This window comes from Dermacentor silvarum, chromosome 1 (genome assembly GCF_013339745.2).
Source record: "Dermacentor silvarum isolate Dsil-2018 chromosome 1, BIME_Dsil_1.4, whole genome shotgun sequence".
In the NCBI taxonomy this organism is placed as follows: Eukaryota; Metazoa; Arthropoda; class Arachnida; order Ixodida; family Ixodidae; genus Dermacentor; species Dermacentor silvarum.
In genome coordinates this window covers 102,549,478-102,575,314 of record NC_051154.1, presented here as the reverse complement: position 1 = coordinate 102,575,314, position 25,837 = coordinate 102,549,478, and the positions used below count along the sequence as shown (strand labels likewise).

The window sequence follows — 25,837 nt, the reverse complement described above, 5'->3', positions numbered from 1 at the left end:
CGGGGAAAAAAATGAATTTTTGTCGACGAATATCTTCACAAAGAATATCGCGTTTTTAAAACCGCGTAAATTGATTTTGCCTCTTGCTGCGTCCTCCTGAGGACGAAATTCATTAACGAATCTTGGTTAATTAGCTAACAGACTGCAACAGCCACTCGACCATCTATTGTCGACCGTACTTTAAGAAACAATTGTGAAGAAAACATTATCGCATTGGTTGAATGCTCCTTAAAAATAAAATTGTTTCCATTGAAATAGATCACTCGGTATAGTGGTGAGCTATTACAACGTGTTTTTTTTTTTACCCGCTATGTTTAGCGCGCTTCTTAAGAATACGCGATGACATTTAGAAGTAGCTTTACACATTTAGGTGCACATTCAAGATTTTCAGGAGGTAGAAATGAATTGGTTAGACCCCGAGGCCGTGTCTCGCACTTCGTGTTTGGCCTGGGTCGTTAAAATAAATAAACAAACAAACAAACAAACAAACAAACAAACAAACAAACAAACAAACAAACAAACAAACAAACAAACAAACAAACAAACAAACAAACAAACAAATAAATAAATAAATTCTCCATTCCCGGCCTTTCCACAAAGCTGCTGTAAAAGTATGACGGTTCGTCTGACGTTATTCCGGAGAAATTACGGAGGTATATGATAGTATTTACATAAATGTCGGCTCATTTTGCACCATAGACAGAAAAGAAGAATGCGTAATATTACGCCAAGTTCTATATAGAAAAGGCTCAGGCGAGCGTGTATAAGGGCGGCCACAAAAACGTAAATTAATTTGATCGGTTATGCGTGAAACGGCAAGGTTCTAGCACTTTGTTTTATTTGAGGCAATCGATCACAAGCATACGTGTATCTTAGACGAAAGATGTGCGTGGGATAATCACCGCTATAAAGCGGCTAATTGCATGCTTCCTTTTTTTTTTTCAGGTAGCCCTTACAGTGATGCAAGTGAAGGTATGTACGATTAAAAACCCGCTCCTTTTAGCATTTACCTCTAGAACACGGGGCCCGAAAAGTTTTCGTGGAGTCTTCTCCTGTGCGATGTAGGCGGCTCACGCAATTCGCACAGCTCGCACACTTGCTACGCGAAGGCGGTTTGACGCCGCCAATCGGGCTCCACTGTTCCAGTATTTTTTTTTTTTTTTAGCAGATAAAGTCGGTAGGATTGTAGTAGAGCGCACGAGCTATTATAGAAGCACTATAGCTTGTCAACTTCGATAAATCGAGTTAGAGACAGGTGCTCGTCGCTCCGGCAATGCTTCAGCGGCAATTTGCATTTGCAGTTAAGCTGATCGCGGTAAAGACACACATTTAACACGACCATACTGTCGTGTTTCGATAATTCATAAACATAACATTGCCCTTAACACTTTCTCAACGTTCTTACTTTGAAGAATTAAATTCTGAGGTTTTACGTGCCAAAGCTGGAGGTCTGGTTATGAGGCACGCCATATAGTGGCGCACTCCAGATTAATTTTGACCACCTGGAGCCCCCTTGCCGCCCACCTAAAACTAAGCACACGAGCGTTTTTGCATTTATACGGAATTGAAATGCGGCCGCTGCAGCCGGAATCCAACCCGCGACCTCGAGCTCAGCAGCGCCACACCATAGCCACTAAGCTATCGCGGCAGATGTCTTACTTAAAAAATAAGTGCATCCCACGCACTGTGGGGTTCGATGTAAGCGAAGCTTTGTATGCTGTTTGCTTCGATTGACCATAATTAGTGGTGACGTTGGCGGCGAATGTGTAAATTCTTCAGCGTTTAATCCAATACCAGAGTGGCGAGTTAATGTTAAACGTTACCTTGCGTGCACCACTGGTGTTTGTCTGCGTAGTCCACAGAACACACAGGGGTAGGTGTTTATTTGAGGCGTTGTTGGGCGTTACTGCTCATAAACTCAGAGCTGAGCATTCTCATTCCCTGACATGGCACATCGAATTGTGGCAGAAGTGTTAAGTTCAATTGGATTATAGGGCTGTAAGTAATTCAATTAAGTGTTATACAATTGTTTGTATACACTGTGTGCATACATTCGCGGTCTTCACCACGTTTCGCTGCGTAGCGAAGACGCTCCTGTTCCACGCGACGCTTAATTCTTTCGGGCCCGGGTGTCCTCGACGCTGAGTACAAGCTTTAGAGCCATTTTGCAGGCGCATGTTTACGTGCTTCCTTCTGGATACGTGACCAGCACGCTGTTCAGACGCCAGCTCCCAGCGCTGGCCTTCAGGCCATAGACGATTGTAATGTTTACACTATCACAGCCCAGCACGCTACCTCCACAGCCCAGCACCTGCATTTTTGTCGCACAGGAAAGCAAGCACAGCACCTGCCATACGCACAAACTACGCATCCCGGCCCACGGCAGCGCCGGCCGAGATGCGCGGAGGCGACCGCCATCTGGTGGTGTTGCAAAAAAAAAAAAAAAAAAACCCAGTGGCACGCGCGGCAAGAACATCACAGCAGCGCACGGAATGTCGGGAGAAGAGGCAAAGAAATCTTCGCTTTAGAATGCACGAGGCAGTTACAAGACCTAAGCTTCCTTGGCGCTTATGTACTATCGACCAAAAACGTTTACGGACCAAGGAATCTGACAAGAAGCTGAATATCTCCGCAGCCTCAAAACGCAGCCTGGTATTCCAATTTCGAGCTTCTACTGGTATAGGCGAACAACATTGTGATGTACGGTTTTACTGGCTACTTTTAAAGGCTGCTCGGATATTTAGCGTTTTCTGAAATCCCGTGGTCCGTAAACTTTTTTTGGTCGATAGTACGTACTGCGAATGAATCTGCCACACAGCCTGCGTCCTCCGGAAAAAGGGATTTTCGGCTGTTATTAAATGCCCGGAAGCTCTCGCAGTAGGCTGGTGAAAAACAGTGGAGAAATCAAAGTTGCGTGCTCATCTGCTGCAGGGCTGACCTATGAAGAAAAAATAAACTTCATTACTTCCACCCTGACGCCAGCTACAAGAAAAAAAAAAGTCACCAAGCTAGGACTAAGCAATACTCCCAAATAAGTTAGTCGGCTCAGCGTCTGCGCCAGAAACAAGCACAGCAAACAGCGCCAGAGAACACGAGAGACAAGCCCGTTAACCGAGAGGATCACAAGGCGCACACAACTGAAAGTTTATCTCTTGATCAGGCAGAATAAATTGACAAGACGTAAACCGAATATACACAACCATCTCAAGTGAAAAGAAAAACAAGCCTACTGCGTGTTCGTACCATTACTATTATTCCCTATTGTTTGATTTGAAAACAAATATACATTTTACAGGAAAGGGATAGCGAGGAGCAGGCTGGCAACTGCTACCGGAAGGGGCACAACGCCTGCCTACTCTTTAGAAAGGAGGGGATAGAAACACAGAAATGGAAAATAGGAAGAAAGGGGAGGATAGAGAAAATAAAGAGTAAGATGACAAATCTCAAAGAATGGAGTAGAACACACAGTACAGGTTACACACACTAGGGCCGGTCACTGCAGGCCACGCTACTAAAGAATGATAAATAGAAGAAATAGTCTCTGGATTACAAACGTGACCCTAAGTTCGTTACTTCTAGAAAAGTAAGGAGAACGCAATGAGCCTGATCGCGTCGAGACGCACAACCACTGGGGTACAAGAATTCGCCCAGTGTCGTACACCGCAGGCCAAGGTGATGATAGTCCCTCACTAGCGACATGCGCTGCGCACTGAAAGCGGGACACTCCATACCAGATCCCGATAGGAAGCACACATCCTTCTTTGACAGCATAACAGAGCGCATGCTGACTCAAGATTGCCCCAGCCTTTTTATCTCAAGAGCTTCCATAATTTCTCTAGTCAGCCGATCAGCAAATCTGCATAGAACGCTAGTCTTTTCTAACAAAGGTGCGCAACCGCTTTCTCTACAATCACAACCTTCAGATGTTCAGATATTACTTTCGTTGTATTGTACCTATGCTCTTTCAAACTGTCGAAGCATCTGTACGATTGGCGTATGTACGTCGCGCCGCGTGATAAAGGAATTACGTAAACAACTTTTTCTTGAGTGCACATACGCTGTCGCTATGTTACTTGGTGCATTGATGAATTTCTCTTTCTTTCCTCTATTTATTGCCCTGCACAATTTTGCAAGCTTATCTGGGGCGGAAAGGACCACTTTGATGCCGGCCTTTTCACGCACTGTCTTTAGCTGATGTGAAAAGGTATGAATGTGTGGAAATAATGAATGCATCCTTTTTACAGTTCTGTACGTCAGCACAGTCAGCGTTCACAGGTTTTCTGAATTTCTTGAGAATGTTTTTTCGTCAACAGCAGCAATAATGGCCCGCGGATAACCTGCTTCAGCTAGGCGATGGGCTTGCTCGTCAAAACTGCTTTGTAATCGGTAAACACATGACTTCTTCAGGGCGTTGTCAAAACATATACTCAAATGAGGCTTATTGTCCTGAACAGGCGACTAGAGCAGCTACTTCGGGCAGAGCTCTGAACCGTAACTTCAGCGTCGTCTTGCGTGAAGCGTCGACTATGCTGCTGTTGTTGTTGGGGGTGTTCGTCAGCTTGAGTTGGTGGTGTTAGCTTTCTTCATCAAAATCACCCTGGAGAGAAAAAGCTACCATCCTGGCGACTCAAGCAGCAGTGTCAACGAACGGCTCGAACGATGTCACGTCCGCGACGACGAAGGCCAGAAGGGGGCTTCAGTGGTTCGATGAGGTGATTCACCGAAGAAGTGCGTTGGCTAATGCAATAAGGCCCATCGAAGCGGGGAAGAATATTGAATAGAGGTCAGCAGAGTTGGTAGGTACTCAGAGCCAGACGTTGAGAGAAAACGGTTGTACAGCGTAGGCGTCACGGAGCCTTTTGTGGCGCTGTTGCTCAGTGGTGGTGAAGTGGCGCGCTAACATTCGGCACTCCTCGGCATTGCGTGCCGCAGTAGAAACGGGCACATACTCCGAAGCATCGGGGTGGTAGGGCAGAAGGGTGTCCATGGTATGGGACGGGTGGCGACCGTAGATCATATAGATGACGCAAAGGTCCAGATGAACGGCGAGGCGGAGATTACCGACGGTGGCAATCCGTACAAGAGCGAACAAATTTGCGGACGTATGTGAACATTCCTCGCCAATAGTAGCACTGCCGAAGTCGTTCATATGCTTTCAAGACTCCGGCGTGGGCGCACTGCAGGGTCGACGTGAAAATATGCGCAGATAGCGGACCGCCGGCTGCGCGGTATGACGAGTATCCACTTGCGGCTGTCGGTTGCGCAGTTGCGTCAGTGTAGAAGGTCGTCGCGAATTGCGAAGCGAACAGCTTGGCGGCAGAGTGCGTGAGAGGCTGGTAGCGTCGGCGTGTCGGAAAGGAAGTCGAGGAGGGCCGCTATCAAGTGATGGCGGTGCTGCTCTGAGGCAATGTTGTCGATGTTGAGAGGCGAGACGAGGAGTGTAAGTATTCAAAGGCAGCTAAAGTCGACAGATAAAGGAGGCAGCGACAGAGCATTAGCATCCAATTGCTTGCGGCCAGAGCGGTAGATGACGTTGATGTCGAATTCTTGGAAGTCGAAGAGCCCAACGAGCAAGGCGGCCACGTGGGTCGTTCAAAGTTGATAGCCAACAAAGGGCGTGATGATCCGCGACGACGTCAAAAGGGCGGCCATACAAAATAAGGGCGAAACTTTGCTAAGGGTCCCCCGTACGATGGCTGAACATTCTTTTTCAGTTACACTATATTTGGTCTCTGCTAAATATAGTCTCTGCTAAGTAACAGCGTATTCAAGATACCAGGGTTTTCGTTGCGCTTGGACGGCGCAGATTCCGATGCCACTGGCGTCTGTGTGTACCTCTGTCGGAGCTGCAGGATTGAAGGAACGCAGGATAGGAGGCGAGGCGAGAGGACGTCGCAAAGACGTGAACACCTCGTCGCAGGCTGGAGACCATAACGATAGGTCGCCGGAACTACCCAGAAGCTGTGTTAGAGGACTTTTTATAGATCCGAAGTTGTGAATAAAACGTCGAAAGTACGAACATAAGCCCACGAAACTGCAAAGTTTTGTTTAGCTTTGTCGGTCTTGCAAAATCAGTGACGACGAGCAATTTCTTCCTGGGCGCGCGAAGACAATATCTTCCTGGGCGCGTTGGAGGTGCGAATGGGGTATATGAACCGTATCAAAACCGCGCTGGAGCAACAACATGTGATCGACGTCAACTAGAGGTTGAATCGCCTTCCAACTTTGTCATCAGACATCAGCCATAATCATCGACAACATCGTCGTCATAATCATGATCCTCATGATGATGATCATCATCATCATGATCATCATCTTCATTATCATCAAAGTAATCATCAGTGGGGCTCTCGGAACGAGTTATATGGTTCACCTACAACAGTCATTATCATCGGTTTTGTCACATTTTTAGGCTACACTAGGTTTCGGATCGGCCCACGAAAGAGGCTAAAGGCTGGGAACGGGCGTACCCGATACGGAAAAGTGGCGGTAACTCTCCAAGGAAGACAATGTCTTCAAAAAAGGAACTCAGTGCACCAAGCAAGATAGCGACAGGTTTGTGCCCTCTGAAGAAAAATTGGCGTACAGAATTTCTTTGTCATGCGGCGCGACGTATATGTATACTGTAAAAAATATTTCCTTAAAAAAGAATTTTTTTGGCGGCTGCCTTGCCAGAAAATTTCTGTAAAGCTTAGTTTTTTTGTTCTTGATTTTTCTTTTATTTGACAAGTTGTTTCTGTTTAACAGAAATTTTGCGCTTAAAGACAGTGATCTGTTTCGTATTACAGAAACAGTTGTTTTCAGTCCTAAATTGTTATTTAAGTATTATTTTGAGCAATTATCCATTTTGAGCCACAGGAAAAGTTGTTTCCTGTTTATATTTTTCTGTTATTTCACTTTTTTTCTGTTCCACTACAGAAATTTGATGTGTAAAGTCAATTTTATACCGTGGTTAATAGTGAGCGAACCAGGAATGTCGCTGAAACCAAAGTTTTGGTAACGGCGCTTCTCTTCGTGAGGGCAGTTGCCGCCCTGATGAAGAGAATCCCACTTCTCGAAACGGCTGCAGCCGACATTGCTTGTTCGACCGCTGTTTATCACTTCTAGCCTCCATCTTCCCGTGCACTTCTGTCCTGTTTGAATTTCTATCGTGCGTCACAGAAACATTACAAAATAACAAATATCCTCTAAGCATGCAGTTTGTCTCAAAACGAAAATTAGGCCGTGTGGTAAAAGACAACGGTCACAATTAAGTAGCGATCGTGCGTTTCTACCCTTTTTTACTTTACTTAGATTTTTGCGCGCTGTTTGATATGGTCAGCACTTTCCTCTTAGTGGCTGTAAGAAACAATTTGTAATTTAGGACATTGTAGAAGAAAATGAATTTTCTTTCATTTTACACCAAGAGATCCTTTGACAGGCAAATATGAAAACAGGAATAATAGAACTGTTTATGCGCACTAGGTTCAGAAAACACGCAGCATCAGTTTCCCTCCAGTTGTTATACCAGCTTAAAAGTTAATTTCCCAGGCTCTAGATAAGCTTGCGCTTTACATGGATCACACGTGTGCGTAAAGAAGGAACAGAAAAAAAAAGTACATGCCCTTTCAAAGCAGGGTAAGCGAAGTAAATAAATACGCAAAGATTTGTGTTTCATAGGAGCTGATAGCCAGCTTACTGAACTCTCTTGACCCTGTCCGTAAAATGTTTTTGAATTAGTGACCGCATATATTCATGCACAATTTCGCGACACACAGTAGCACCAAGCTGGGTGCGCAGTGTGTATTATGTCACAGTGTACAGATATTGTGAAGTGCACATTAAAGAGATGTGCGTATTTTCAAGACTCAAGTACAATCGAATGCTTTTTTTTTATGTAAAAAGAAACTGTTGCAGAAAGTCAGATATTGCTTTAAGTGTATCGTCGCTGACTGGCTAAATAGCAAAACTGTTCTCACCTGACAATTGTTTAATCTATTTCATTTTAACGCTTTTTTGCCATATATGCCAAGGAACCAGATCTTTCATGAAGCCACGCATAACAAAGAGCAAGTGGCAGCTCTAACAATGTGGTAACTGATGCTACAAAGAAGAGCCAGGCTACAATTGGTTTCTTACGAAAACAGAAAAGTGTTTTATTTTAAAGCAATTTATTTTAAATTAAAATAAATTATGGGGTTTTACGTGCCGAAACAACGACCTGATTATGAGGCACGCCGTAGTGGGGGACTCCAGAAAATTTGGACCACCTGGAATTCTTTAACGTGCACCTAAATCCAAGTACACGACTGTTTTCCCATTTCGCCACCGTCGAAATGCGGCCGCCATGGCCGGGATTCGATCCCGCGACCTCGTGCTTAGCAGCTCAACACCGTAGCCACTAAGCAACCACGGCGTGTTATATTAAAGCAAGAAAAACTGATGGCTAAATAAGCGACATGAAAACAAAACAGAAACCTCGAACTTATTATTGCACACGAGAACCAGCTCACATATCAGACCATAATGGTGCTGAAATATTACTCAAAGTGACCTCGGCATTACGTTGTTGAAGACATCTGCTTTCAAACTCAATCTTGAAGACACCTCAATATGGAGACAACTTTTGGAGCCAGGTCGTACTGCTTGATTGCGCAGCGCTGCGCCTTGGTTCCTCTGTCAGGGTGTCAGGTGCGACTCAGCTGAAAAACAGTGGTGCTTTATTATGCAATATGGCAGCAGCATGATTGTACATAGCTCAGTCAGGCACTCTAGCGCAAGATTCTGTGAAGAGTAGTCAACAAAGCCATGCAGTTTGTGCGCATTATGCAGTGCAAATATGCAATGTAGAAGCATATACAAAACATTGCACTGACAAGCTTCATTTTACAAGCGAAGCTTGTTTATGTCTAGTCTGAGCGTCAGTGTCTGTTCGCAGTAACTATCATCATCAGCAATGGCTCAAGCGTCGTCGTCGTCTTTTTAGCTGGCACGTTGGCGCCACTCAGCGCAACCGCGCGAACGCGCTCATGCCACTGCTCCCGCGTTCGTCGTTGTCGTCGTCTTCCCCAGCTGGCTCCGTTGCCACTGATCATTTCAGCATAGAATTTCACTTCTCTTCTGTCGTCGTAATGGGGAGGCCGCGTTTACGAGGGTATGAGCCATTCACTGTCTTACGTGACGGACAGATTTAATTTTGAAGCAATTTCACTTTAAAGAATCGTAAGCGGTAATGGCGGGCGGATGCTGCTAACCATGCGCCACCAAGAAAACTCGAGACATCGAACGCAAGCGTTTGTGGTTTGACAACTTGTCCCTCATCACTGTGATCCGCTCTGACGAACAACGACACAACGCCTTGGAAGTGTTGAATGAAAATTACGCTACTAGTGGAGAAGACCTACGTGAATTTAGAGATTGCGGTACGTGAAGGGGATGGATGATAAGCTTCCTTATTATCCATCTTCCCGGAGTGGGAGGGCCGACGAATTTTTATTGTTGCCAGTGTGCACTAAGCTAGATGATGTGTGAATCTCAAGTTAATTGAGGCATGTGTGGTTTTCTTTTTTAAATACCACTAAACATACGAAAAATACACATTAAGAATGACTATTGCTTCATTTTAAAGGTTCCAACAGTCAATGAAGACAAAGAAAGCAAAAGATCCCATGTGGGACTCCACCGATTCAGCTGTAGGTGTATCTACCATCCTGCCACTGTCTGGGTTGTTTTGCTGCTTTCGTTTTTACGCATGTAACCTATTCATGATAATATTAACGAACCATATGTGAAACTATCGTTGAAACATTTTTTCAACCATGCAGCCAGTTAGAATGCCATATTGTAGCACGGAAGGAGTTTCTCGGAAAGCCGAGTAGAACAAGTATGCCCTTCCCCTCATGATTTCCTTTCTTATAACTCTTCTAAACTATCTTATATTCACTTTAGGGCACATGCTAAAATTGCGGAATTGAAGCCGATCAGTGGCGAAGTGATGCTTGTTTAGCGGAAATAGTAAATCTCGCACCACTTTTGTGATGATTTTACGCCAATTGACCCTATTTTATGCCTTTCGAGACTTTTGGGATATTCGGCCTTAAAGTCTCCTATGATATTCATAGGCACAGCTTCCCGAATGCATGCGCTAATCGGTTCAGGATGAGTTTAACTGTAACGCCGATGCATTTTTTAGCAGACTTTGGAGACGGATATCTCGAAAGTGGTGTTCGAATTTCTGCTACGGAGCTTTACTGGTTACTGCTTGGCCTCAATTTAGAAATTGGAACAATATGCCCTAAAGCGAATAATTAGGAAGTTATTCAGTGAATCGTTTTAATTGGTCACCTGGACATTGCGATTTGTCGCGGAAGTAAAGCTATTACGTAAAGCTATTAAGTAAAGGTATTTCAACTAAAAAGGCCGCATTGCGCTATACTTTCCATGTGTTTTTTTTTTTCTAACTAAAAAAAAAAAGAACACATGGTACATCCGCTGCATAAGCGCGAAGCTGGCTTTTCTGCAACTGAAATATAAAACTGAAAGTGAAGTTTGCTTCCCCACAACGCAGGCTAGGTGCGCTCAAAACATGTAGCAGTCGACAAGGCAGGCATGACAGGCTTACAGGCCTCACGGCGCCTGTGCGACGCGCGGCCACGCTGGTTGCATACACGTTCCGCAGATTGCGGCAACATGCTAACGCGTTCACCCCTGAAATGGAGGAACCCATAGAGTCTACCACATAATCTCTTACTCTATGAACGCCTGTGCTATAAGCGGGTTTTCTGGATCGCCTCTACAATCAACGCTGAAAATGCCGTGCAGGCGCACAGGGCATGAAAGGCAAAACTATATTCATCGTGAGCACAGCGCAATCCGAGCTCTCGTGTGTCGTATGCACTACGTCTCATCTACTGTAACACTAAACAACAGAAGCGAAATAATTATCCGAATGCATACTACAGTGCCAGATATTTACAACATTTACCATACACAACACTCACACGACCCTTATCCTTTCAGTTCAGTTGCTCTTTCCCGTAACAGCAGCGAGTTGGACGTGGCGGAGACTTTCTGCTCCAAGATCACTGCTGCGGTGGCGCTCGCAACTTTGCCCCGAGCAGCACGGGAGGTTTCAACGACAGTGAGCACAACTGAAGCGGACGAACCTTTTTCGATCATGGAGCTACTTGGAGCTTTGGCATTGGTGAACAAGTCGTAATCTTCTGGGCCTGAATGCGTCAGATACGCCGAGTTAACACATTTAGGCGACAAGGCAAAGATGTGCCTTGTTGCCATATTCAATGCCAGCTGGGAGAGGGGCCGCCTTGAACTTTGCTGGAAACGCACTCGTGTTATCCCTGTTCTCAAGCCTGGCCAGTATCCAGCAGACATAAACTCCTATCGTCCGATTGCTCTGCTCAGTTGCGTGGGAAATATTATGGAAAAGATGGTATTGATCCGCCTGGACTGGTTGCTGCTGAATATGAATGTCTACCCTCCGCAAATGTCGGGGTTCAGAAAGGGCTGCAGCAACATAGACAACGTAATTAGTCTTGTCAACTGCGTAAAACTCAACAAAGCGGCACGTAACATCACAATCGTTGTATTCCTCGACATCAAGGGAGCGTTCGATAATGTGACTCACGAGGCTATCCTATACACTCTGAAGTCTGTTGGACTTGGCGGTCTTAAGTACCACTGGATCTCGGACTACCTCACTGTTTGGGTAGTTTATATGTCCACAAAAGAAGGTGACACAGCTTCGCACACAGTGCATCGAGGCGTTCCCCAGGGCGGTGTCTTAAGTCCGACCTTATTTAACATCTCTCTTATTGGGCTGGAGAAGTGCATTCCCACATCGGCTCAAATCTCTTTATATGCAGACAACATCTGTATATGGAGCTGTGGTCGCAACAGACGTGTCCTACGAGCAAGATTGCAGAAAGCTATCAACTCAAATGAGAAATTTCTGCTCGCACGAGGTCTAACGATGTCACCAGAAAAGTGTGCCGTCATTGATTTCACCAGGCGTGATGTCTCGCGCTACACGTTAAAGGTTGCGCACTCTCCCATTCGGTATGTGTCAAGTCACAAGTTTTGGGCATGACAATTTACAAGCTAAATACATGGACACCCCACGTTGGAACGTTAAAGGAAAAAAAAAATCGGGTCATACGCTAGCATCCTCCGTAACCTATCAAGCAACACTAGGGGCTGCTCCGTAAATGCTCTGCTACACATTTATACGGCTCTCTGTAAAGGTCTCCTACGATACAGCCTTTCTGTGCTACAGGGCATTTCACAAACCAACATAAAATCACTGACTGGTGCGCAAGCAAAGGCCCTGAGGGTGTGCCTCGGCCTGCCGCAAAACACATCCAGTGTAGGAACCCTTGCAGAAAAGCAGACGCCTATCGGCTACAGTGCTTCTGCAGCAGGAGTTTCTCGGAGTCCACATGCGCTTTGCCACCAGAACGCCGGGTCATCGGCTTGCTTCAGACAGTGGTCATGTGGTGCGGAGCTTGCTCCCGCTGCATTATCAAAGCGCATATATGTCGATGGAGCCACCGTGGAAAATTTGTTCGTGGTCAATTGTCACTTTCGTGCCTGGGTTCAAGAGGAAGAGAAATACACCGGGACCAGCGCTGACTGATTTCACTCTAGAGCATGTCAACACCAGCTGCAGAGATCACCGTCATATTTACACTAATTGGTGTGTGGATTCCGTCTGCGAGTGTTACCATCTCTGCCACTCTCAGTCACCGTATACTTCATCTACATCCACTGAACTAGCTGCACTGCGGGCTGCTTTTCATTACATCATAGACCAGACCGCTGAGTCTTGGGCCATCTTCACAGACTCAAAAGCGGCCCTGCAGTCCCTGAAGTCCCCACGCACAGATGAACAACTCGTAATGGACATCAGACGCCTATGCAACAAAGCCTGAGAACTGCATCACAGCGTTGTGCTGCAGTGGTTACCAGCCCACTGCGGAATACAAGGCAACGTCCAGGCTGACCACGCTGCCAAAGCTGGCCACCGCACTTCGAGAGAAATGGTCCAGCTACCTTTCCCGAGAAAAGACGCGGTGACACTGGTTTCTGCACACGCTTGGCTTTTCCAGCGATCCCTCTGGACTGATGCAAGTCACCAGTACGGACCCCTATACGAAATTGATCCATCGTGTGACTTCTACATGCCGCCAGGCCTCAATGGACAAGACCAAACATGCCTACACCGCACCAGACTAAACGTCGCCTACACGAACTATTTCAAAAGCAAGATTAAACTGACTGACTCACCAATGTGCTTTCAGTGTGACGCCCCTGAAGACCTGCAACATGTTCTGTGTGATTGCTGCCGCTACGCGTCAGACAGACAGTCTTTAAAGGCGGCATTACACCTTAAACAGGACTCGAGCTTGGAAATGCGGCACATTCTCGGCCCATGGCAAAGCACCACCTGCGCGTTACGCGCCACAAAAGCGCTGCTAACGTTCTTGCGGGCCACGAGCCTTGACAAAACTTTGTAAATAGTGTAATATGTGTGTGCGTGTGACTGTATGTACTGTTAAATGTTTATCACTGTAAATATCATAAGCACCCAGCACCTGGAGTAGCATGTCAGGCGAATAGCCGGGCTAACATCTCCAGCATCATCTTAAAACATGTTTCTCTCTCTTTCGAGTGCACCATACATAGTAAACCAATGATATCTCACCTATTTTTCCAACAATATCAAGCAAAATGGCTCAAGGTAGAAAATATTTCTGATAATGTAAAGCGGAAGACATTACGTCAGCAGTATAGTATTGCTGCGTTTTTACTTTCTTTTATTAAAAGTTTCACTGCAGTCCAGTTTATGCAAGCATTTCTCCATTTACTTCGCATATTTGCAGTCCGTCATTCATACATTTATTTATTTATTTTATTTATTTACAATACTGCCGCTCTCGATCGAGAGCATAACAGGTGGGCATATTGAGGGTACATTGTAGAGTAAAAGTGAGACGAAAGAGAAAAAAAATGTATCTATACATATATATGCCTAGGAATGTACAATTGCGACATACATATTTACTCGTGTGATTTGCAACAATGTATACAGCAACATACAAGACGGAAAAAAGTTTCACTGTATACACTTAATTTGAACATGAAACAAGAAAGCGTACCAAAAAAATTAACACGCAGAAAAGAAAGAAAGGCAATCAAGTGATTAAAATATCTATATATATCCTCTACGATGAGACAGTCAGCCTGTTCAATTGCGTAAACATGCTGTTTGTCAATTTAAAGTTAGTGCCTCTATTTTGGTGCGGAACTCAGAGAGAGTGTTAGTGCCTGTTATATTGCGATCTAATTGGTTCCATTTTCGTATTGTAGACGGGAAAAATGAGTGTTTAAATGCGTCGACCTTGTGAGAATATTCCACCAATGTATGCAGATGCTTATGTCGGCTTTCACGGACTGTGAATAAGCGACATATTTGGAATGGTCAATTTTATAAGTATTATGAAGAATTTGAAAAAGAAATATTAATCGGGACTGTATCGCTCTAGCTTCTAATGTCTGAAGGCCAGAGGCAACCAACAGGTTAGTAGGGGAATCCGTACGTTTATATTTGTTGTGAATAAACCTCACAGCCTTACGTTGGACAGTTTCTAGTTTTTAATGTTAGTCTTCGAATGCGGAAACCATACTGTTATAGCATACTCTAAAATAGGTCTCACGAAGGTCGTGTCGGCTAGGAGTTTGGTGGACGGAGGTGATAGTTTTAGGCATCGTTTAAGGTAGAACAGTTTGCGCAGCGCTTTCGTAGTGATGCTTGTTATGTGAGTGTCCCATTTCAGATCAGATGTTAATGTAATACCTAGATATTTGTGTTCCATTACTTTTGCAAGGGGTTGGTTATTACTAAGGTACGTGTAGCAAGAGGGTTCTTTCTTTCTTGAGACGGTCATGGTCACGGATTTTTTTACGTTTACTGACATCTGCCAATTATTGCACCAATCTGCCAGCATACTAAGAGATCTGTTAAGTAGGAGGTGATCATTGTGACTGTTAATTTCTCTGTAGATAATGCAGTCGTCAGCAAATAACTTTATACTGCACTCTATGTTACTGGTCATGTCATTAATAAATATTAAGAATAAGACTGGCCCAAGCACAGATCCCTGCGGAACTCCGGATGTTACTGGTACATTTTTAGATGGCATGTTTTCTATTACTACGAATTGGGATCTTTCTAATAAAAAGTCTTTAATCCAGGTGGTTATTGCCCCTTTTCCAAGCACGGTTTCTAGTTTCGCTATTAGTTTTATGTGGCAGACAGAATCAAATGCTTTAGCTAGGTCAAGTAATATCAAATCAATTTGACTGTGGTTATTGATAGCACACGCAAGGTCATGTACTACTTCAGTGAGCTGAGTAATGGTTGACAAACCGCTACGAAAACCGTGTTGATTAGGTGATAAGTAGTTTATTCTCTCTAGGAAATTAGTGATATGTTTCAGAATTATATGCTCGAGCAACTTACAGGATGTACTTGTTAATGATATTGGCCTGAAATTAGACGGCGTGTCTGTCTCCTGATTTGTGGATTGGAATTACTTTAGAGACTTTCCAATCGTCTGGTAATTTGGAAGTTAAAATTGATTTGCGAAAGATCAGGCCGAGGTACGCGCTACATAATTCTGCATATCTTTTGAGGAAAATATTAGGAATGTCATCAGGGCCATTAGCCTTTTTGGGATCTAGTTTTAGTAGGAGGTTAAAAATTCCGGCATCAGTGATGTCTATGGGATCAATACTCGCATTAGTAGTCGTTCCTAGCGGAGGTAGCAAGCCGTTATCTTCCTTAAACACTGAATGAAAAAAATTGTTAAATTCATTTGCTCTAGCGGTGCTTTCTTCTGGCGAGGGCGTGGACGCAGAGGAAGAGCTCACACGAAAATATCTCCAGAATCTTTGCGGATTACTTGTAAGAAGGTTCGGAAAGGTTTCCTTGAAGTACTGTTGTTTCGCTTGTCTTTTCTTTGAAGTCTGCAACAGCGGCAGCTAGCTTTGAATTTTTACTTGGGTCACTAGCACTGTTTTTAATTGTACGGCGTAGCCGTTTAACTCGTCGTTTTGCGTGGATGACTTCTCGAGTTATCCATGGGTTGTCTGACCGGGGTCGTTTACGCTTAAGAGGTATGAAGTTACTCATGCAATGAAGAACAATGCTTTTAAAATAGAGCCATAGCGTGTTAACAGTTGTAGATGTTTCCAAAGCCATTTCAGAAAACGATTGCAACTCATGCACAAGATAAGTCGATATGCTACCGTCGTCAGCTCTTGCAAAGTTAGGTACATTTACTACAGGTGACAAAGTTTTTAATGTACTATGTAATGGTAGTAGACATAGTGGTATTTGGTGATCTGATAAACCCTCAGTAATATGAACCTGGATGTGACTTGCAGAAAAATGAGTGCTAAGAAATATCAAGTCTAGGATATTTGCTGGGGAACCTTGCGTGCGTGTAGGTTGCAGTACGACCTGTTGAAGGTTGAAGTTAAGCATGAGGTCAACTAGCGCATTCGAGGCAAATGATGTGTAATGCATAGTAGCCCAGTTAAAGTCTGGAAGGTTAAAGTCTCCCATGACGATGACTCGAGAGTTGCGTGCGTGTTGTTGCATGAATTCTTGAAGGGCCTCTATGCACTCGTGACCCGAGGACGGACTACGGTAAACGCATCCGGTTATAATTGGACTGCCATTGCACAGAATCTTGCAAAATACTGCTTCAGCTTCCTCAACCGTTGGCAGATGCGCAAAAGGAATGGACTTTTTAATTAGTAGGGCCACGCCCCCGCCTCGACTTGATCGATCTTTTCTAATCACTGAGTAGTTTGGCGGGGCGATTTCCGGGCTATGGATTGCAGATTAAAGCCATGTTTCAGTGACACTAACTATGTCGGGATCGCGATCAAGTAAAAGATCTTCAAATGTGTCAAGCTTGTTCAGTATACTCCTGGCGTTTATATTCATGAGTGTTAGTTCCTTGACTGCGCATTGCTGCGAGTCACTGGCCGGCTTATCGCTTCGTCGTTTTTTTGCAATGGCACTTTATCATTCTTTTTGTCACACCAGACGTATGGCCGATTACTGATGTACAATTTATCGAATGCGAGGGACACTTTCTCGTGTTTTTCGCGGTTTTCTTTCGCGCTATCCCAAAGCTTTTTTCTGATTTCTCGCACTTTTTGTGAAAAGTCTTCCCCGATAGACCAGTCCGTGTTTTTCAGTTTATAACCTCTCTTTAGAATATCTGTTTTTTGTCGTGAATTTACGAGCTTAAATATAACAGGTTAGTTATTCTTCGTCAGATTCAGGAACGTCAGAGGACAGACGAGCATTTCTTTGTGGTCATGAACGAGCGCGATGCCAGCATATCTTCGCGGCACGGGTACTAGCATCTTCTGGGCTTCTAAAGTGCGCGCATAGTACACCAAGCAACGCAGCTCAGTGTTCCCGCTAACTATATTCAAAATGAAACGACGTAGTCAGCGGCCAGGCGAAATACGTTCCCGCCGTTTACGCACTAAACCACTGCAACAGCGGCAAACGAAGCAGCGAGATCAGTACTGGTACCATGTCCCCCATATCTGGTGGGTTTATATGCCAGCATAACACTTCCAACAAATAAAATAAAATATGGCACAAAAGAGAAAAAAAGCAGCACTGCCCGGTCACTTCAAGAAACTAAGCACTTCATTGTCGCTTAAGGCTGATTCCCACTACGCCGACACGAGAACGATTTTGTTCTGCCGACTGATGACGCGATTAGTTTACAGGACGGAAAACGCTGTGGCCAACGGTTTAAAGGAAGGAAAACGCTGTCGCTAACAGTCGGCCCACCAAAATCTGTGCCATGTCGGCCTAGTGTGAATCAGTCTTAAGAGCTAACGTCGCTGAGGGAACTTTGTTGAAAACTCATGCACGCTTTTTTTACGCGTGAGCGTATATGCCCCCCCCCCCCTTCCCCCTTTGAAGATTCGCGATGCGGTTGTGTGAAGCTCGGCAATAAAAGTTGGCACAACGCCAAGAATAAAGTCAGCGGCGCAGCTGTCATGGCGGATGAGGGATGACCTCGACATAGAGAAAGGAATTCAACCAAGAGCGGACACTCCCATAGAGCCCAGCGGCCGAATTGACAGCAGCGCGCCAAACGGTCGGCATCAATCACTTCCGTTTTCGGTTTTGGGCGCGCGCATTTTGAACGCAAGCTAACATGCCGGCTGCGCTTTTTTTTTTTTTCTTTTTTTGCCCGACCACGCACGGTCTTCGTGCGGAATCTGTTTATTATTTGGTAAAAATGATTGCGAACGATCTTGAGAAGTCCCATAGAATCTGTGTCACGTGCAATTTCACAAAGTAGACGCAAAACTCCTGAAATGAGGAAATATTTATTTTGCTCTATTTAAAAGCTCGTTCCGCGCTTTTTGTGCGTTCATCCAACGTTGTGACCCCAGGTAAGCAGTAGTGCCCGTATGAAGCTCCGCCGGACGGCATCAGCAGAAAAAAGTAATTTACAAGCATGTGTCATTTGGTATTTAGATATAGGAATACTGCGTGTAGAGGCGAAACGTGCGAAAGTGGTGAATGGGCGGCATTAGAAACAAAAGCAATTCGCTTTTACATACATGGCGTAGAAAATACCCGACTCATTCCAAACAATACCATAAAATATGAATACATCTTTCCAAGCATTCAAGCATTCCCCCATTTCCGGGGATTATTTCCTGCATTTTAGCAGCGCAAATACATGGGCGACTTCGCGTTTCCAAAATTTGGCCTCGGGCAACGCGACGGTACGCTACATACACAGACGGACGCAAATTTAAATTATGGGGTTTTACGTGCCAAAACTAGTTCTGATTATGAGGCACGCCGTAGTGGGGGACTCCGGAAATTTGCACCACCTGGGGTTCTTTAACGTGCACCTAAATCTAAGTACACGGGTGTTTTCGCATTTCACCCCCACCGAAATGCGGCCGCCGTGGCCGGGATTCGATCCCGCGACCTCAGACGGACGCAACAGAGGCTCCCAGCCGCACCATGCTAGACGTTCGCAGAATGCCTTCTACTCGCACTCAAGACAAATGCGTGGGTGCAAAGCCTGTTTTCAGTCCTTTAGAAGACAGAATTTTCGAATTACAAGTTTCTGATATGTTCCTCGGGATTATCTTTCGTGCGTTCTGCCGGCGCCAGCAACACACTCCCATGTTATCACTCTTGGCAATCGCCCGCATCGCGTTTTCGACAGGCATGAGTACCGAAAGAGGGTATATGTTGTTTCGGGGCCACAAAAAAAGTCACAAACTTGTCCCTCTAAGATTCATTACACGCCAAACTAACTTTGTCACCACGGCCGAACTGTTTATCGCTAATTGCGTCACAGCGCGCTGCCTGGCCAGTGTGCCTCAACAGAACCGAAATAAGTTACAATAATCCCCTGGGAAGCGTCGGAAACATGTCCCAGCACGATTCATTAACTCAAATTAACTGCGCCAGGACGGCCGAGCTGTTTTTCGCTAACTTCGTCTTAAGCCTCGGTCCCGTGCCGTAAGCCTAATTACGTCGTAGACTGTGAAACAAAATTTCTCACCTTGCCGTAGTCCAATAGTGCAGTCTTGTCTTGTGCCAGTGCAGAAGGAACGCAAGAATACGCCGGGAGCCCAAGAAACCAGGATACATTTCAAAAAGGAGAGACAGACGGGTCGCCGCAGGCGAGCGCTCGAACGCACGCGCGCAGCTAAAACCCCTATATATGGGCTTTACGCGCAGCCGCCCTCGCTCGCCGCGGGGGAGTGTCTGGCGGACGACGCATGCATCTGGCCCGTCATTGGCCTATCGCTAGGTAACGCAAGAAAAATAAGTCGCAATGTTTAAGTTCATTTATACGCAAAACGTTTTAGTTTTCACGGCAAAGAATTTAAAAAATAAATCAATGTCTGTTAACCTAATTTCACTTTCTTTTTTACGATGCTCGCGGCAGCTAACGTCCGGCATCAATCATGGAGGAAGGAAACAAAACAGGAGAGGCCCTGACGTCACTTTTTTGAAGCCGGAAGTGCAGCCATGTTGGTGTGCCACCTGTCTTTGCGCCTCCAATCAGGGGTTCTGCAGCTCGCCGGAGCAGATAGACGCGAACTTTGAACTTGCATTGTTACGAGCGGCCGGAAGTGTCTGCTGCCGACGTGCGTCAAAGCAAAGCCTACAAAACTTCTGTAGCAGTTTTAGTGAAGCAGACGCGCTCCTGTGTTTTCCCGTGGCACATTGAAGAAGACAACGAAGACCCGCGCCGTGATTGCTTGAGTGTATCTGTTGCTGGCCGACACTCACACTCACAGACCCAAAACACAACTTTCAAGCTTACACAACACACTCCAAAGTCAGCTTTTCTCGCGAACAAAAGGTGCTGCGGGAAAGACACCGACGAAGAAATCTCACTTTTCAGAGACCGAGAGCAGCAGCGAAAGCTTCAGGAGCGCGGTTGCCATGGCAACGTTGACATTTGGGGTACCCCTCCCAGTGCTCCTTTGCGAAAAACAGCACGTGACTTCCGCCACACCTTCTCCAATACGTTCGTGCTGGCCAGGGCCTCTCCTGGGGTTTCCTTCCTCCATGGGCATCAATACTATAGCGTGACGTATGGTGACGTGTTTCCTGTTGCCAGTTTTTGCCGAGTGTCCCCTCTTGTTGAATTTCTTTTTCTATGACCGAGATAAGAATGGTCGAGCGGCGCTGTGGATGACATCATCGGCACAGCTGGTGCGGTGCCAACTCTCACAGGTAGCGCGGAGCGTAGCGGATAGCTTAGCGCCCGACATAACTCGGTGCCCAAAGATAAACAATGTTATAAACAATAACATAATAATTAGTTAAACAGTGACGCCAGAAATGAAAGTACGCTCACGCGAAATGCGGGTTCACTTGGTGAAGCGAGGATCGTTTTCTTTCTTTCTTTTTTTTTTCTCGCAGCCACCGCAACAAGTACATACATCCCGAAAAGCCGAGAATAGACACTAAGACATTTGTCAAGCACAGTGGCTAGCCCTTACGTATGCTATCAGCAAAAAGTTAACGCTAAATTTAAAACCCAGGTTTCACAAAGCGCAACGTACGCTTGAATGCAGAATACGTAGCTGCTAAATTTTATCACTATCCGCCTGAATTCTCTTTGCGGACATTGCAGTCATGTTCTCTGTCATGAACAGGCGGAAAGTATCGGGTAAAGGAATACGCCGTGCACTCTTGAAAAGAAAACCACTCACCTCTTAAGATTGGCGAAAGAAGAAACAGAGCAGTGAAGCCATGCGCTGACTCGAAGGGCAGCCATCTTGATATGACGCGGGGCATCAAAGCAGTACCGCAGACAGCGCGTCGTGCATGATGTAAGAAAAAAAAAAGCTGTGTATGAAAAGAATAAATCTCTTAAAATGTTATTTTAAAGTTAATTATGCATTTACAATAATTTAGAACGCTTATATTTTCATTTTCACTCAATTTATAGGCTGGAAATCGAAAACAGAAAATTTCAGTCTTTTCTTTGAGCAGGTTTCTGTCATGGAGCATTCACAGAAAATTTGCTTTGCGGTGCAGAAATTTTCTGTCAATTTTATTTAAAATTACAGCAATTTTTTTACAATGCATAGGCAAAAGGGCAGATAGATGCTTGAACGACGGATTGAAACAGCATAGGTACAATACAACAAAAGTAATCTCAGGACATCTAAAGTTTGCGTTGTAGAGACTGCGGTTGCGCACCTTTGTTGGAAGAGACTAGCGTTCTATGCAGATCTGCTGATCGGCTGACAAGAGAAATTATGGAAGCTCTTGAGATATTGTGGAAGCTCTTGAAATTTTGTGTCAGCATGCGCTCTGTTATGCTATCAAAGAAGGATGTGTGCTTCCTATCGGGGTCTGGTATGAACACGCAGTAGGCCTGTTTTTCTTTGCACTTGAGATGGTGTGTATATTCGGTTTACGTCTTGTCAGCCAAGATTTATTCAGCCTGATCAAGAAATAAACTTTAATTTGTTAAGTGTGCGCCTAGGAATCCCCTCGGTCTCTTTGCTTGTCCCTCGTGTTTTCTGGCGCCTTTTGCTGCCATAATGAACCAACTAGCACAACAATATGTTTTGACCAGAAACAAGGTATAAGAGTTCGCAACCCGACTACTGAACAAACTTCTTTCTTTAATGCTGCCATAAAAATTAATTAAATTATGGGGTTTTACGTGCCAAAACCACGATCTGATTATGAGGCACGCCGCAGTGAGGGACTCCGGAAATTTGGACCACCTGGGGTTCTTTAAGGTGCACCCGAATCTAAGTACACGGGTGTTTTCGCATTTCGCCCCCATGGAAATGCGACCGCCGTGGCTGGGATTCGATCCCGCGACCTTGTGCTCAGCAGCCCAACACCATAGAATGCTGCCATAGATATAGCTCGCGAAGTTTAAGTGGGAGATTGGTCCATTGAGGCGAATAAACGCTATCACTTTACGAAATAAGCCTACAACATCGATCAAATGCAGGTGCATGCAGGCCATGTATTCTACTAAACATTTGTTTCAGTAATCGCATCACACATATCATGAATGCTCGCGTTCCACGGTTGTGTAGATTATATAGTTCAACTCACTCGGCGTGATGTTTTGCGACTGAGTCACAAGATCGCATCAGTGCTTCTAGGCCGCGATGGCTCAGGCTGTGCCGCAGAAAGATAACCAATATGACGTTTATTGGCCTAACAACACTCACTACCGCGCACTTAACACTCTATAATGCTGACACCCTACCACGTAACAATATAGGCAGCAATATGAGAGCACCATACTCGAGCGCTCAATGAGAGGGAGAGCAAACTAATGCAGATATTCTATTCAGAGCTTATGAAACAATGGCGAGCCCCTTGCTGACGTCATCGAAGCACTGCTCGCAGCGCTGCCCTCATTTGCGCACATGATCACACAAGGCCACTAGGCAAGGGCCGTCTCTGTTATCCCCTTTGAATATTAGTCCTTGCATTACTTTAAAGGGACGGCACCTGGGACTGTGCCACTGAACGCCGTCGGACAGTGAAGAGTACCGTATCATATCAGCGGGATCGAGCTTTTAAGCACGAGTGCCGAACACTTAGGTTTAGATGCTTTTATTTAAACTTCAGATTAAGCAAAATATACTTCAACGTGTCATTTAGCCTTATCACATAATCAATGCCTCTTCAATGCATAATATTTCTTAGAGCGATGAACAAGGAGACCAACTTTTTCACAGATTTCTGTAGGATAGCCTATTTAGTCACAGAGTGCTTATTTAAACCGACGCTGGGGAAATAAGATTTTCTTTTCAGTATAAGAAATTATAGTGAACGCTTTTCACCTTAATTAAAAAGAATCTGAGGAATGTTTATCTTAAATATTGGTGACGGTGGAGATCACTAGTTAGTACGTACGTTTAGGATGGAATCACACAGCAGGAGAAACCTAGTGAGATGGAGGATTTAACTTGACGTACGAGTTCTATACTGATCGAAAGGAGAAAGCTATGGTCCGTTCGAAGGATTTAAATGATTTGCGTGCGTTCCACACGATTCGTTCTTCCCTCCGAATTAAACTGGCTGGCAAACAGTCAAGTGAACTTCGTAACTTGCGAGTGAGCAAGCCTCCGCCATGCATTTTTCGTTGTTATAATTCCGCGTTTCCAAGTATATTTATCATATAAACCAAAAATACATAAAACGCACTGCGTTCTGGTGTTTAAATCATATGATTTTATTTATATTTCATTCATACTTTATAAGTTAATCAAAAATTGTGGCAGAAACCATCGTAGGATGACTGCGAAACTCATCCGCAACTTCTTATGGGTGACTCTGCTGTCTTTCTCGATGCCATAGATCCCATGATTCACGGCAAACCCTATGCTTGCAATTGATTTAGACAATACTTTTTCAGCACAGTATCGCTGACAGCATTCACGAAATTTTGACGCAGGCGTGTCTTGCGCCGAGCGATAACTGGATAACAGTGATGATACAATGAAATCAGATACCACACCATACCATGTGCGCAATATCTGGTGACTCACACCACGCGCATGCCAATGAGAAGCCGGCCTCTCACGATTTTGGGGCCTTTACGCCGTGCTTGGCTGCTGTCGCTGGCGCCAACTAATCAGGATCCCCTCTTTCTCTTTCCCTGCACCTGCTCTTCCTTCTTCGCTTTTCTCCCCTCCTCCTCCTTACTCCAGTTATCCTCTCCAGTTTATCAGGCGAGAACGCCGTCCATCCAACCATCCCAAGTGCGCGAAGTATAGACAAAGAAAGCTATCGCAGTGATACGCAAACACCTTTGTTGCCCTTTGGAGCCTGTCTTCATGTGTACCAGAGATGTAAAGAAAGCCGAAGAGGGGCCTAATGGCGGTAAACTCAAAGGCTCTTTTCTTTGCTTTGAATTTGCAGGATGCGGACAAGAACGACACCGAATACGCTCTCTGGAACTGCATGAACACTACACGCTACGTAATGCTCTACGGAGAGTCGTAATTGCTTCATGTCGCAGTAGTAATAAAGTATTACTCTGGAAGACAGTCCGCGTGCCGTTTATTGTGCCCATTCAGTCGTTATCGTTATTTCACTCTCACTCACTCACTCACTCACTCACTCACTCACTCACTCACTCACTCACTCACTCACTCACTCACTCACTCACTCACTCACTCACTCACTCACTCACTCACTCACTCACTCACTCACTCACTCACTCACTCACTCACTCACTCACTCACTCACTCACTCACTCACTCACTCACTCACTCACTCACTCACTCACTCACTCACACCTATGAAAGAGCCTCATACAAGACAAATATATTGTTACGGGTATAAAACTATTTACACGATGTATTTACAAGAGATACATAAACAGCAGCTGCGAATCCAGAGAGGCTGTTGTCACTTCGTCGTCTTCTCCGTCGTCGACATTGTCTTCTTTCCTCACCGTAACACAACCCCCGGCGGAAAAAGCACCATCCCGGTGCTTTAGACGGCCAGTAAGGGCATAGTAAGGCTTAAGCCGAGAGATGTGTACGGCGTCAGGGGATGGGGAACCGGGTGGCATGGCGGAGGTCACTGGGATTATCTCATGGGTGACATTGGTCACTAGACGCAGAACGCAGTAAGGGCCTTTGTAGCATGGAAGGAGTTTCTCGGAGAGCCCCACTCCACGACAAGGGGACCAAAGTAGTACGAGAGAGCCTGGTGAAAAGTATATCTCACGATGGCGGCAATTGTAAGCGTGCTTTTGAGTTTCCTGCGATGCCAACAAACGAGTACGCAAGCTGGCGCTCATGGTCAGCATGGGCGATGGCGTCGTGGGCATACTCGGTCGTCGAATCCCGTACCAAGGGGAGTGAAGCGTCCAATGGTAATACAGGGTAGAGCACTGCACGGGCCGATTTTTTCAGCCCGGGCCTGGCCCGGGCCCGATTTTACGTCAGGCTACCCGCCCGAGCCCGACCAAAAGTTTTATGGCGAGACCCGGGCCCGGCCCGGGCCCGGAAATAATCTACGTTACCCGCCCGGCCCGGCCCGCCACCCCTTTACCTTAGGCCCGAGGCCGGCCTGAGCCCGGCTTGAAACCGGCCCGAACCCGGCCCGAGACCGAAGAAGACCACCGAGTGGCATTAAAAAAATAAAATAAATAAGAGAATAGAAGGAATTCATTCTTAAGGCATAAATACATGTCATATGCAATTATGAACGCTATTTGAGTGGTCTGAACGCAAATACCAGCGCGCGAAGTAG

At 45.4% G+C, this 25,837-nt stretch overlaps 1 protein-coding gene across 1 annotated transcript in view; it reads left to right on the top strand.

Annotated features, from left to right (window-relative positions):
- The window catches only part of LOC119433980 (uncharacterized), a 40,845-nt gene extending 16,259 nt beyond the window's left edge, over positions 1 to 24,586 (top strand). Inside the window, exons 4-5 of the mRNA XM_037701274.2 lie at positions 946 to 972; positions 24,494 to 24,586. Of these exons, the coding sequence (XP_037557202.1) occupies positions 946 to 972; positions 24,494 to 24,577 (111 nt within the window). The 3' untranslated portion in view covers positions 24,578 to 24,586. The remainder of the gene's footprint in view (positions 1 to 945; positions 973 to 24,493) is intronic.
- Positions 24,587 to 25,837: the final 1,251 nt, after the last annotated feature.